This window comes from Lolium rigidum, chromosome 5 (assembly GCF_022539505.1).
Source record: "Lolium rigidum isolate FL_2022 chromosome 5, APGP_CSIRO_Lrig_0.1, whole genome shotgun sequence".
Lineage (NCBI taxonomy): Eukaryota > Viridiplantae > Streptophyta > Magnoliopsida > Poales > Poaceae > Lolium > Lolium rigidum.
This window is the reverse complement of record NC_061512.1, coordinates 151952776-151963710: the sequence shown is the minus strand read 5'-3', so window position 1 is coordinate 151963710 and position 10935 is coordinate 151952776. Positions and strand designations below refer to the sequence as shown.

The window sequence follows — 10935 nt, the reverse complement described above, 5'->3', positions numbered from 1 at the left end:
ATAAAAACTCTTCATGTGCTAACTAAATCAAGTGGGAACATTAGTGTCATTCCCACAACCTTTGTTGTAATTCCAGTCAAATTCACCATTCACCTTTCAAGTTCAAGTCTCAAATCCTATGTCACATTTTTGAAAATGGTCTGATGACGGAACAGTATGGCCTTTCCAACCGTCCATAACCGTGGACGCGGCTATTCGAATAGTTCTACACTCTGCAGAGGTTGCAAACTTGTGCCACAACATTTGATTACATCCGTCAGGAATAACCCCGAATAATCGTAAATCGAGTACGCGGATCATCAACCATAACCTTTCACTTACATATCCTAGTATAGGCACCTCTCCCCATGAGCTTGGCCTCCCGAGTGAAGACCAACCGTCAACTCCGGGAACTGCACAGGGCTTGGGCCGGATATTCACCTCGTTTTACGTCATTTCTCATCATTTCTTTTGTTGTAGAGGCAGCTTTCGGCATAACCTCGATGACGCTTGTTTAGAGGGAACCCATACTAAGATACATAAACTTCCGGTTAAGCCCTACCCATAATCAGGTATTGTGGGGGTACTTGTAAATTGGAATGGTATCGCATCCGAACCCAACCATCAGTTTTTGTAAAGTTCACCAAGTCATTCACAAGTCACATTCACCTTCAAAATCTTTCAATAGAATGACTCATCATTCCAAGGTTTTCAAATTCATTTCAAACTCACAAGTTCCCATCTAGAGTAGTCAATTTTATTTATTAGCACTAGCAACTAGTCATGAGGGGTGCTACTTAACTCATAAGCTCTTAGGCTAGGGTTGATACTCTTGATCTACTCTGTACTTAGACCAAAGTTAACTATAAAAGTAAGCTTTAAATGAAATCAAGTAAAAGTTTGCAATGCAAAACCTGGGGATAGGATTATTGACATCAAGTAAAGTGGAGTGGTGCTTTGCTCAAGAGAGCTTTGCACTTTGCAAGAGTATTATCTTGCCTTGGTTGGTGTATGGATCAAAATGTCCCTCCTTCTTCTCCGTAGATGTTCTCATCGTCTCATTCGTAGCCTTCGGTACTAGCGTCTATAAACGAATACGAGGATACAATCACCAAACAATTCATTGGCTATTCCAAACATCACATATATTCACACAAACTATTCTATTCACACAATTAATACAATTTGGTGCATTGGTGGTCTTGCTTTGAGGAAAAATAATTTCCTCTCATTTTATATGTAAATGATAGTTTCCATATAGTTCTTGAGGAATAATTTCCTCTCATTGAATCTTCTTTAAGATTTAATTTCTCAAACCATCACACATGAATTTATGTTAACCTAAGTCAACCATTCATCATCATCATCATTTGAGAAAATGATTTAAATGAGGTAGAGATACCTCATACTATTTGACAATTCTACCAATGATTTAAAATCTCCAAAAATTTCATAAGAGAGCATTTGACCAGGGGTTCAAACTTCATGTGAAAGTACTTAGGGAAAGATTTAAATGAAGTGAAACACTTCATACAATTTACACAACTTAAACTAGCATCACACATTACTATGGAGTGGGTAGATGTGTTTTTCTTATTTAAGGAAAATAAGTTCCTCTCCTGCTAATTAAGGTGTTACTTTTAATTACTTAGAGAAATAATTTCCTTTCATTATCTTATTAAGATTTAATTTCTCTCATGAATAATATATGACCTAGGTTGACTAAGTCAACCTCTTCATACTCATCATTTAAGAAAATGATTTAAATGAGGTGAAGCACCTCATACAATTTAATCCTAAAGTGGTAAAGATTTAATATCATCAACAATTCATATGAGACCTAAATGACCAGAGTCTCTACCTCATTTTGAATTGTTCATGACAAGATTTAAGTGAGAGAAAAACTCCCATATGATTTATTAATAGTTTTGGACAATAATCTTTGACTAGAAATAGCCAAATAGTCCTTTAATTAAACTAGGACATGATCATTCAAAGTAAGCATGATATCTTTTTGCATAAACGATTAGTCAAAGTGTAATGTGATTTATAGGAGTTGGAATTAACTTAAAATCATTTGTGGTTGATTTTTAATAATTATTCTAAGGCAGAAAAGTCCCTGTCTAGTTTATTTTGCTATTTTAATTATACAACAGATATGGATTTGAATCCAATGGAATTGTGTAGAGAAAACTCTGAGCTTTCCAAATATATAAGATTTGTAAAATTTGGCCAAGTATATTTGGAGTTATTCAATTTTTAACACAGCATCAGTTTGCAATTTATCTAAAAAGAATTAAACGAAATTTGAATTTAAACTGGGGGCGGGAAAGAAGTGGGCCGGCCCAGCTGCGGCCTGGGCCACGCGTGCATGGCGCATGCATGTCGGGCGCAAGCGACGCACGCGGTGCGTCGGATCAGGATCCGACGGTGCAGGGCCGTCGTCTTCCTCCCGATGCTGCCAACTTGCGGGGGGCACAACTTTCACCTCGGAGCTCGGATTACGGCGGGGTTGGTGGCGTTGGAAAGCTCTTTCTAAGGGATTCAATATGGTATAGGTTTTGGAGGCTAGGGTGACGAAAGTTTGGGCGGTTTTGAGGGTTGCCGCCGGTGGCCGTGGCGAGCTTCTTGCTCCGGTGTGCGGCAGGGAGGGAGAGAGGGAGGCTCTAGGGGGGGAGAGGAGGATGTTGCTAGGTGGTGTGGTGTTTTCCAAGAGCAGGGGCAGGGTTTATATAGTGTCCAGGGGCGGGAACGCGGCGTGGAGGCCATGGCGCGACGTCGACGGTTCCGGCGCGTGCGCCGGCACGGGAGCGTGTCTGGCGGGCGGCTGTCGTTCAGGGGAGCGCGTGGGAGAAGGGAAAAGGCGACAGGGGGCCTGGGTCGACGGCGCTGGTCGACGCACGGGCGTGTCCAGAGCGTGTCGGGCGCGTTCTGGGCGCTTCGGGGCACGACCCGTTCCCGGCGTTGCCGTGTCCCTCTCCGACCAGGGCTAGTACTAGCATGTCCGATGAGGGCAAGGGGTGCTTGGGAGACAAGGTGGGCATGGCTAGCAAGGTAGGGAGACTAGGGTGGCATGTGGTGCATGTATGGCCGGTCATGGCAAGGTTTGTGCCCAATTAGTGCAATGCCAGGGTTGAAAAGGAGGCACTAGAGCATGGGGAGGCTAGGGAGGTGTTGCAGGGGACCAAGGGGAGACAAGGGTTGGGCCAACACTATTGCAAATAGTGTAAAAATGATTTGGTGTGATATTGCTCACAAGGTGTTTGTAGAAACGGCCGAAAGAAAAATGTTTTCAAATTTTGGAAATAGTTTTGGGGGATTGCATTCATATATTATTTGAAGTAGAAAGGTGGTGGTGGTGGTTAATTGGGTGAAAGTTTGCAAGATTTCAAAAAGTGGGTCATCTTCACATAGTTTCAAAGTCTCCACTTGTCAAAACTATACTGGTCAACCTGGTCAAAGTTAGCATGTGTGGTCAACATGAAAGTTGTTCACCTTGACAAGGTCTTGGATGACATGGCAATAGTTGACCAAGTTTAGTTTAAGAAAAGATTAAACCAGAGGGGTAAAGTGAGGAAGATTTTATAAAACTCCATTTTGACCAAAATCACATGTATGTGGATTTTGAGATTTGCTTTGATTTGATTTTGGTTTCTTTGATGCAATTGTGTTGGTTTATCATATATAAGAGTTTTACAAACAATAGATCAAGCAATGGTGGCCTTTGGTGATGATTTGCAAAATTGGCCTTAGTATATGTGAGGGAAAAATGGAAATTTCTCACCATTTGCTTTCTCTCCATTTGATTTGACTTTTGTTGACTCTAATGTGATTCTTATTAGTTTAGAAACATTTCCAAACCATTGAAACCATTCCAAAAGGTTTGGTTCAAAGATTTGCAAGATTGGCCTTAATACATAAGAGGTGATGTGTCAAGTTTTGCTAAACTTGTAAATTGTTCACCTTGCTTTACTTGGGCATGGGTTAGGGTCAATTTAGTATTAGGTTAGGTTTAGAGAAGGTTTCACATCATTTGGTCAAGGTTTAAAGTCATAGGTCAAGGTTTGGTGAAATGGCTATGTGCCACATATGCCTCTATGCATATGTTGCATTTGATTTTTACTTGGACTAGGCTTGACCCAATTGATGTTGTTGAGTGTTGAAATGGTATATAGGAGTGATCCAACCATTCACTACAAGTCTTAGGGTCAAGGATCTCAAATTCACAAATTTGATATTTTGCTCTCATATGCCTCTATGGCATTATTACTTTCTTTTTAAAATCTTTTGTTTCATTTTGGATTGGGTTGGAGAAGTACTAGATAAGGTTTATGAAGGTTTTCCAATCTTCTAAATAAAGTAGAAAGGCCTAGGGTAAAGTTTTACAAAAGTAGCCATAGGCACATATGCCTCTATGCATATGTTTGATTTTATTTTGTTTCACACTTGAATTGGTTGGTAAGTGCTTTTTTGAGTGTGTTGAGGTGTTTCAATTCATCTACTCAAGGTAGACAAGGCAAAGCTCATCATTTTCAACAAGTATCCATAGGCTTGCATATGCCTTTTTCTTAAATAAGATCTTTCCTTTCTATTTTATTTCTCAAAGATTGATGACAAGATGGATGAGGTTTAGGGTTTAATAAGTTTTGCAGTGGTTCACCATTATTTAGAAAAGTAAGAAAAGGTAGGGTTCAAGATTTACCTATTAAGGCTATAGGCCCACATATGGCTTTTTCTTTAATTTAGGTTTCTCAAAATAGGTCCAAATGATTTTTGAGAAGGTTAGGGTTTAGGGTTTTTCTTATTTGATTTCTTTCTCTTTTAATTTCATTTGGTTTGTGATCTTCACTTGATCACTTTAGGGTTTTAGGGTTTATCACATAAGCATAATAACACTCATCATGGCAAAAACACAAGTAATAGGTAGGAGCACTAAGCATAGCACCCTATATAAGAAAAGTTTTTGTTGGTTCTCTTTTTTGGAAAAAGGAAATTTATTTTCTCTTTGTTTTGAAATTTGGGGTGTTACAGCTGCCTCGGATCCCATGCCTCCACCGGGGAAGCCGCCGGACAAGCCCCCCCCCCCCCAGTGAAGGGGAAGCTCGTCACGCTGTCGTCTCAATCATGACGAACCCCACACGAAGATTCTCCATCTAGCAACCACGGGAGGAGCCGAGAGCTCAGATCCCCGACGCCCTCTTCACCGGCATCGCGAGCTCAGCCCGATGGCGTATCTGGGGGCGATGAGGCTTGGGGAAGAGGGGAGGTGGGCAGAGGTGGCACTGGGGTTAGGGTTTCGCCTCCCCGGTCGCCTGGAGGAGGCGACGTGAGGAGCGAAACTGTTTCAGACCTAGACCCCTACGGGTTCTACTCGGCGAGGGGATTCCATTTTTGTGTTTAGTGTGAAAACCTCTAAGGTTTGGAGATTATATTAGAAGCACACACCACAACATGGCCGGCATGATACTCTTTATTTACATACAACGACTATCAAATACAAAGAAGTCGGGTAAATGTATTATACACTACCAGAAAAAAAAAACGTGGCTACCATGTGTACCCATGTTTTCCGTGTCCAATAGGGTGCAGAACACGGCAAACATATACTTTGTCGAGTTTAGCCAGGAAAATACGCGGCAAAGGCTCAGGACACGACAACGGATGGACAAACCATACAACAGCCATCTTAACATAGCAAACTCTAGAGAAAACACACGACAAAGTCCCGATAGAACACACACCAAAGATATCCTCACGCTAAACACCTAGAACGTGTGCCCGTGGTGGGCACACTTAACGGAGCCGTCACGACGGCAGGTGTTTGCCAAGTGTCCCCTAACAGACACTGTAAACATTAAAAGGCACGTCATGTGCGGTCAAATTTCTCGTCGTTTGCATATACACACTCAAAGACTGTCTTTGCTTGTTAAAAAAAAAACTATCTTTGCCGTGTGTTTCACACATACACATGGCGAAATATGTATTATTTTTCGTCATGTCTCCCCTTTTGTCATTTCCTTCTCGCCACCTTTTAGCTCTGGTGTATAGCCATCTCGCAGGCGCAAAATTCACAACCCACTTCCTCAAGGAAGAACATTCCTGCAAGGGCACCTTGAAGGTTTAGGTCTTGTATAAAATCATAGACCGATGTACAAGGCTACATCTTCAAGGGTCCCGAGCTGAAACACTCAGGCATCAGCCCCTGCCATGGCCATGGAGAGTGCGAGTTCCTTCCTCAACATCATCGTGAGGCAAAACTAGGTAGCTCTAGGATGTAACTCACTTCCCCCGGGAAGAACAAGAAGAGCATTCCTGCCTGCAGACCTTGAAGGTGCAGGTTTTGTACAAAACTAGATTTAGATGTGCGCCTTGGCGCATGATCCCGTGGAACTCATGCCTATGCACACTCTGTATAACACTACTAAAATTTAGGTGAAAATGTTAATTTGTTTATTAGCTTTTAGAAAAAAATCAATAGAATAATCTCAAGCACTGAAATTACAAACAAAATAGGAAACATTCATATACAACCAGGGAAACAAAAGAAAATAATATATTATAGTATCAAATAATCGATGGCTATGTCAAGAGTGGAAGGAACAACAAAAGCAACATCACACAAGCTGGACCATCTACAAAAGGAAAACAAATTATGTTCTACAGTAAAATCGAGTTAATGAAATCCACAAGAGCAATGCCATCAGGATCCTTCTCCCATGTTCGATCTGGGATTTCCATCCACAAATCCACCACATTACTTCTCCTGTGTTGACACCAAACATAGGCTTCGAATCGACCTCTCTTTGGCACCGAGCCTAAGTTACAGAACACATAAATGAATATATATATTGGTGTCAAAAAGAATTCAAATCTCACTGAACAAAAGTTGAATACCAGAGCTTTGGGACATAGCCTAGAAACAATAAACCATTGATTATCCTTCAACATAACCCCAAACATGAAACAAACGGTTTTAGCATATCATCGAGCAGTGGCGTGCATAATTTGTTCTACATCAGCGAGTTAGAAAGTTCAGACATGGAGTCGATTAGAAGGAGAGGGACCAAGAAGTGTGCCTCACCTCTGGTCTGCTGACCAAGAACCATGGGCCAAGGAAGCTGATGGAGGTGACCATGCGCCCCAGAAGCCCTTCCTCACCACCAAGCCATGTCGCGTCTTCAATGGCAGACCTCCATATCGCGACTTGCTCCGCTCATCCTCGTGGCTGTCGAAATCCAAAATCCGCCGCCTGTGCATGTTGCCTGCTGCTTTGATAGAAACAGAGAGAAGACGAAAGACGGGAGATACAAATTAGAGAAAGAGGAGGGAGAAAGAGAGGAGAATAGGGGAAGGGGAAATCACCTAGAACTGAGGCGCGACGGTGGAGCAATGGCCCTGGAGGCGCCGCAGGTCCCCGTCCAGCGCGACCGCGCTGCGCCGCAGCGCGTCCTCGTCGGCGGCGCGGCGCACGGCGAGGGCCGCCGCCGCCTCCCGCGCCGCCTCGGCTGCGGCCGCCGCCTGCTCCTCCAGGCCGCACGCGTGCGCCGCGCGCGTCCTCGTCGGCGGCGCGGCGCACGGCGAGGGCCGCCGCCGCCTCCCGCGCCGCCTCGGCTGCGGCCGCCGCCTGCTCCTCCAGGCTGCACGCAGTTCGCCGCAGCGCGTCCTCGTCCGCGGCGCAGCGCACGGCGAGGGCCGCCGCCGCCTGCTCCTCCAGGCCGCGCGCGTCGCCGTCGTCCATTGCTTCCGCCTGCGCCTTCCTGGCCTGGCGCGCGGGTGGTCGAGGCGGTTGCCAGCGCTCGTGTTGTCCGGCGGCTCGAGGCGGCGACCTGGGGAGCGAGGGAGCAGGGCTGGAGGCGGCTCGAAGTGCCGCGACTGGAGGCGGCGGCCGGCGACGACAACAGGGAAAGGGCGGGGCGGCGGCAGGCTACGAGGGCGGTCGCGGGGCGGGGGCGTGAGGTGGCTAGGGTTTTTTTTGCCCTGGGGGCTCGCTTTTATAACAGGCCGCGCGAAATACCGAAAATACCCCTGCGGGGTGGAGATCCACTGCCCGACGCCAATGTGCACTGACAGATATCCTAGTCGCAGTGGCTGACATGCGAGGCCGGCAAAGGTGGGGCCCACATGCAGCCGGAGGCGGGTAACAATTTGCCATTGCATGGGGTTAGCTAGTGAGAGGAGTGCCCAAAACGAATGGACGAGATGCACCGATGAAAAAATCCGACGGTCCACGTGCTCAAATCGTTGTGAGACCCTCTATGGGGAGCATCTATTATACCTTTAGATAGTAGTAGCAATGTACGATTCCTGCATGTTCCAGGTCCGAGCTGAAACGCTTAGGCATCAGCACCCGCAATGGCCATGGAAAGTCAGAGTTCCTTCGTCAACAACATCACAAGTCAACATTGGATAGCTCCCAAGTGTGACCCACTTCTTCCTCCATCATACTACAATAGGATTCTACGATATGATACTGCTAACAAGAAAATGATAATACCTAATGTCTCGATACTAAAAACCATTCGTGAGATGGATCGGTTAATGCAGATATTTTACTATTTTCTATGGCATTTAAGTGGTTGTTTTAGAGTTACCGATCTCGCTGGCCGCTACGGGCTGCTCCTCCGCTGCCCGCGGATTTGTTGCCAGCGACCTCAAATCAGGCACGGTGGTGTCTCCATGAATTTGGTACGGAAATTTGCACCAATGTTACATATCTTATTGTGTAATGTTGGATACATGAAACTAAAATGTTGGATGCATCGTAGAGAAATGTTGTATAATAATTTCACATTTTTGAAATTTTACATATGCAAAGAAAATTGATACATTCGGAGTTTTTTTGTACCATTGGCAAAAAAAATTGAACCATTATTTCGTAATTAAATAAAAAAATGTTGGATAACCTTTTTGTACCATGATCGGACACGCGGAATTCGCTCACTTGAGTTGATCCGGAAGGTGGCTGATCTGTGGGCTTTTTACAGCCGGTTGATGCCTAACGCTGGCCTTATTCAAAAAGATTAGATTATACTATCCTTTTCGTCCACATGATTCAAAGTTATCTAAATTCACATATATGTACACACTAAAAAAACATATATAAGCCTCATATTTGTAGACAGATGGAGTATTAGCACTACATATAGTAGTATTACAAGCCGAAATTTACATGGGTCAGACACCAAGTTGAGCTAATGATCAAGTCAAGCGTTTGCTTCTTCCGTTGCTACCTTGGCGTAAACAGTAGTAGCCCCCAGCTGGCTGTCGATGCTCTCCCTGCGCTCGTAGTAGAACGCGGTCATGGCGCAGACGGCGAACAACTCCACGAGCGCCAGCATAACCACGTACACCAGACCTAGGAGCAACCCAGGCGCCACGCTGTTACCCGCGCAAGTCCTTGCGAGCGTGTGCACCGGCAACACGGCCGCGGCCAGTGCTCCGGTGATGGCGACGTACAGCACGATCTGCCACTTCTTCCCGCTCGCCAGCCTCCACGCCTTTCCTAACGCGGCTGCGCCGTGGCAGTCGGGTTCGGCCACCGCCACCACGACGCTGAAAGAACAGATGAAGGAGAAGTAGACGAGGCAGACGGAGGCAGCGATCACGAGGAGCGAGACCACAAGCAAAGCCACGAGGTATTGCTTCGCCACGAGAAAGCCGACAAGTGCTACCATGGCCACCAGAGGCACGACGCAGACGATCTCAACGACGAGGACGAAGGCGAGCGTGAGCAGGGGTCCCTTGATCTGCGCCTTGGCTTTGCCGAGGAGCGCGCCAAAAGTAGTAGCGCGCTGCTCGCCGTCGCTGGAGTAGGTTGAGACGGCGGCGAAGAGGACGACGATCCGAACGGCGGATCCGACGACGACGGCGATCAGGATGGATCCCATGGCGACGAGAAGGAGCTTCTTGGTGTCATTTTGGATCTCCTGTAGTAGCTTGGCGAACTGGACGCTTCCGGGCTCTGTGGTGCTGAGCGCCTTGACGTCGAGCTGGATCTGGTCGTGGATGCGCTGCACGGCGAGGTCGTTGCCAAGGACGAGCAGCGCGGTGGAGACAAGGATGAGCGCGCAGACTGCTGTGAAGAGCCTCCGGTTGCGGCTCGGCAGGAGGACTCCTTCCTTTAGGAAGTTGAAGAACGAAGGTGTCTCGTTTTGGTTGGTTGCCATGGCTGTATATAGTTTGAGCAGCTAGAAACTGTCGCAATGATGCTGTGAGAACTGAGAAGACACACAAGTAATGGGTATATCAAGGGAGAACCGGCGACTGGGTACTAGTCAGGAAACAGAATTATTGGATATATATAACGCGTACGTAGCAAGTAGCGACTAGCAAGTAGGAGCGACCAACAAGTAACGATTGTATAATGTCTTCCATAGAGGAGACTTTGAATATTCCACTGACAGAGTCATTTCTCTTTCGAAATGTGGGAGTCGAGCTCGGCCTGTGTAGTATCTATTATATACTAAAAGCACAATACGTGATTCTGAAATAGAGGCGCCACGTTAAACCACATCATTCTAATTATTTTGTCAGTTAGATCTAAAATTTACGGCTAGGATTTCACGGTTTTACGTAACATGTACATGCCAATATTATTTTAGACGTATAAACCTGTCACCATTGGTGGACCCATATTGTTATTTGTTATTTGGTAGGAAAAGAAAAAATAATTTGGTATCTTATCTTATGTATGGACTACTTCAGATCTAATTAAAACTGCCACGTCTGTTAACAAAAAAAAACGTGTATTATGGTAGTTGCAAGAAAACTGGCTGGAACGTGTGGCCATAACTTAGTTGTATGCCTCCATTGGATCAAAAGAAAAGAATCTTCGTCTATTTTAAAAAAAGATTTAAAGAACGTATATGCATCAAAATAAAAGAAGCTTCATCCGTTTAAAAAAGAGATTTGGACTATAACACGTGAGAAGCAGACCGACCCAACCATGTTATGAAT

At 45.3% G+C, this 10935-nt stretch overlaps 1 protein-coding gene across 1 annotated transcript; it reads right to left on the bottom strand.

The window, feature by feature from the left end:
* Nucleotides 1-9135: 9135 nt before the first annotated feature.
* Nucleotides 9136-10214, bottom strand: LOC124652031. The gene has a single exon (XM_047191054.1). It carries the CDS (start codon nucleotides 10143-10145, stop codon nucleotides 9183-9185), a length of 963 nt encoding a protein of 320 aa, XP_047047010.1. The 5' UTR covers nucleotides 10146-10214; the 3' UTR covers nucleotides 9136-9182.
* Nucleotides 10215-10935: the final 721 nt, after the last annotated feature.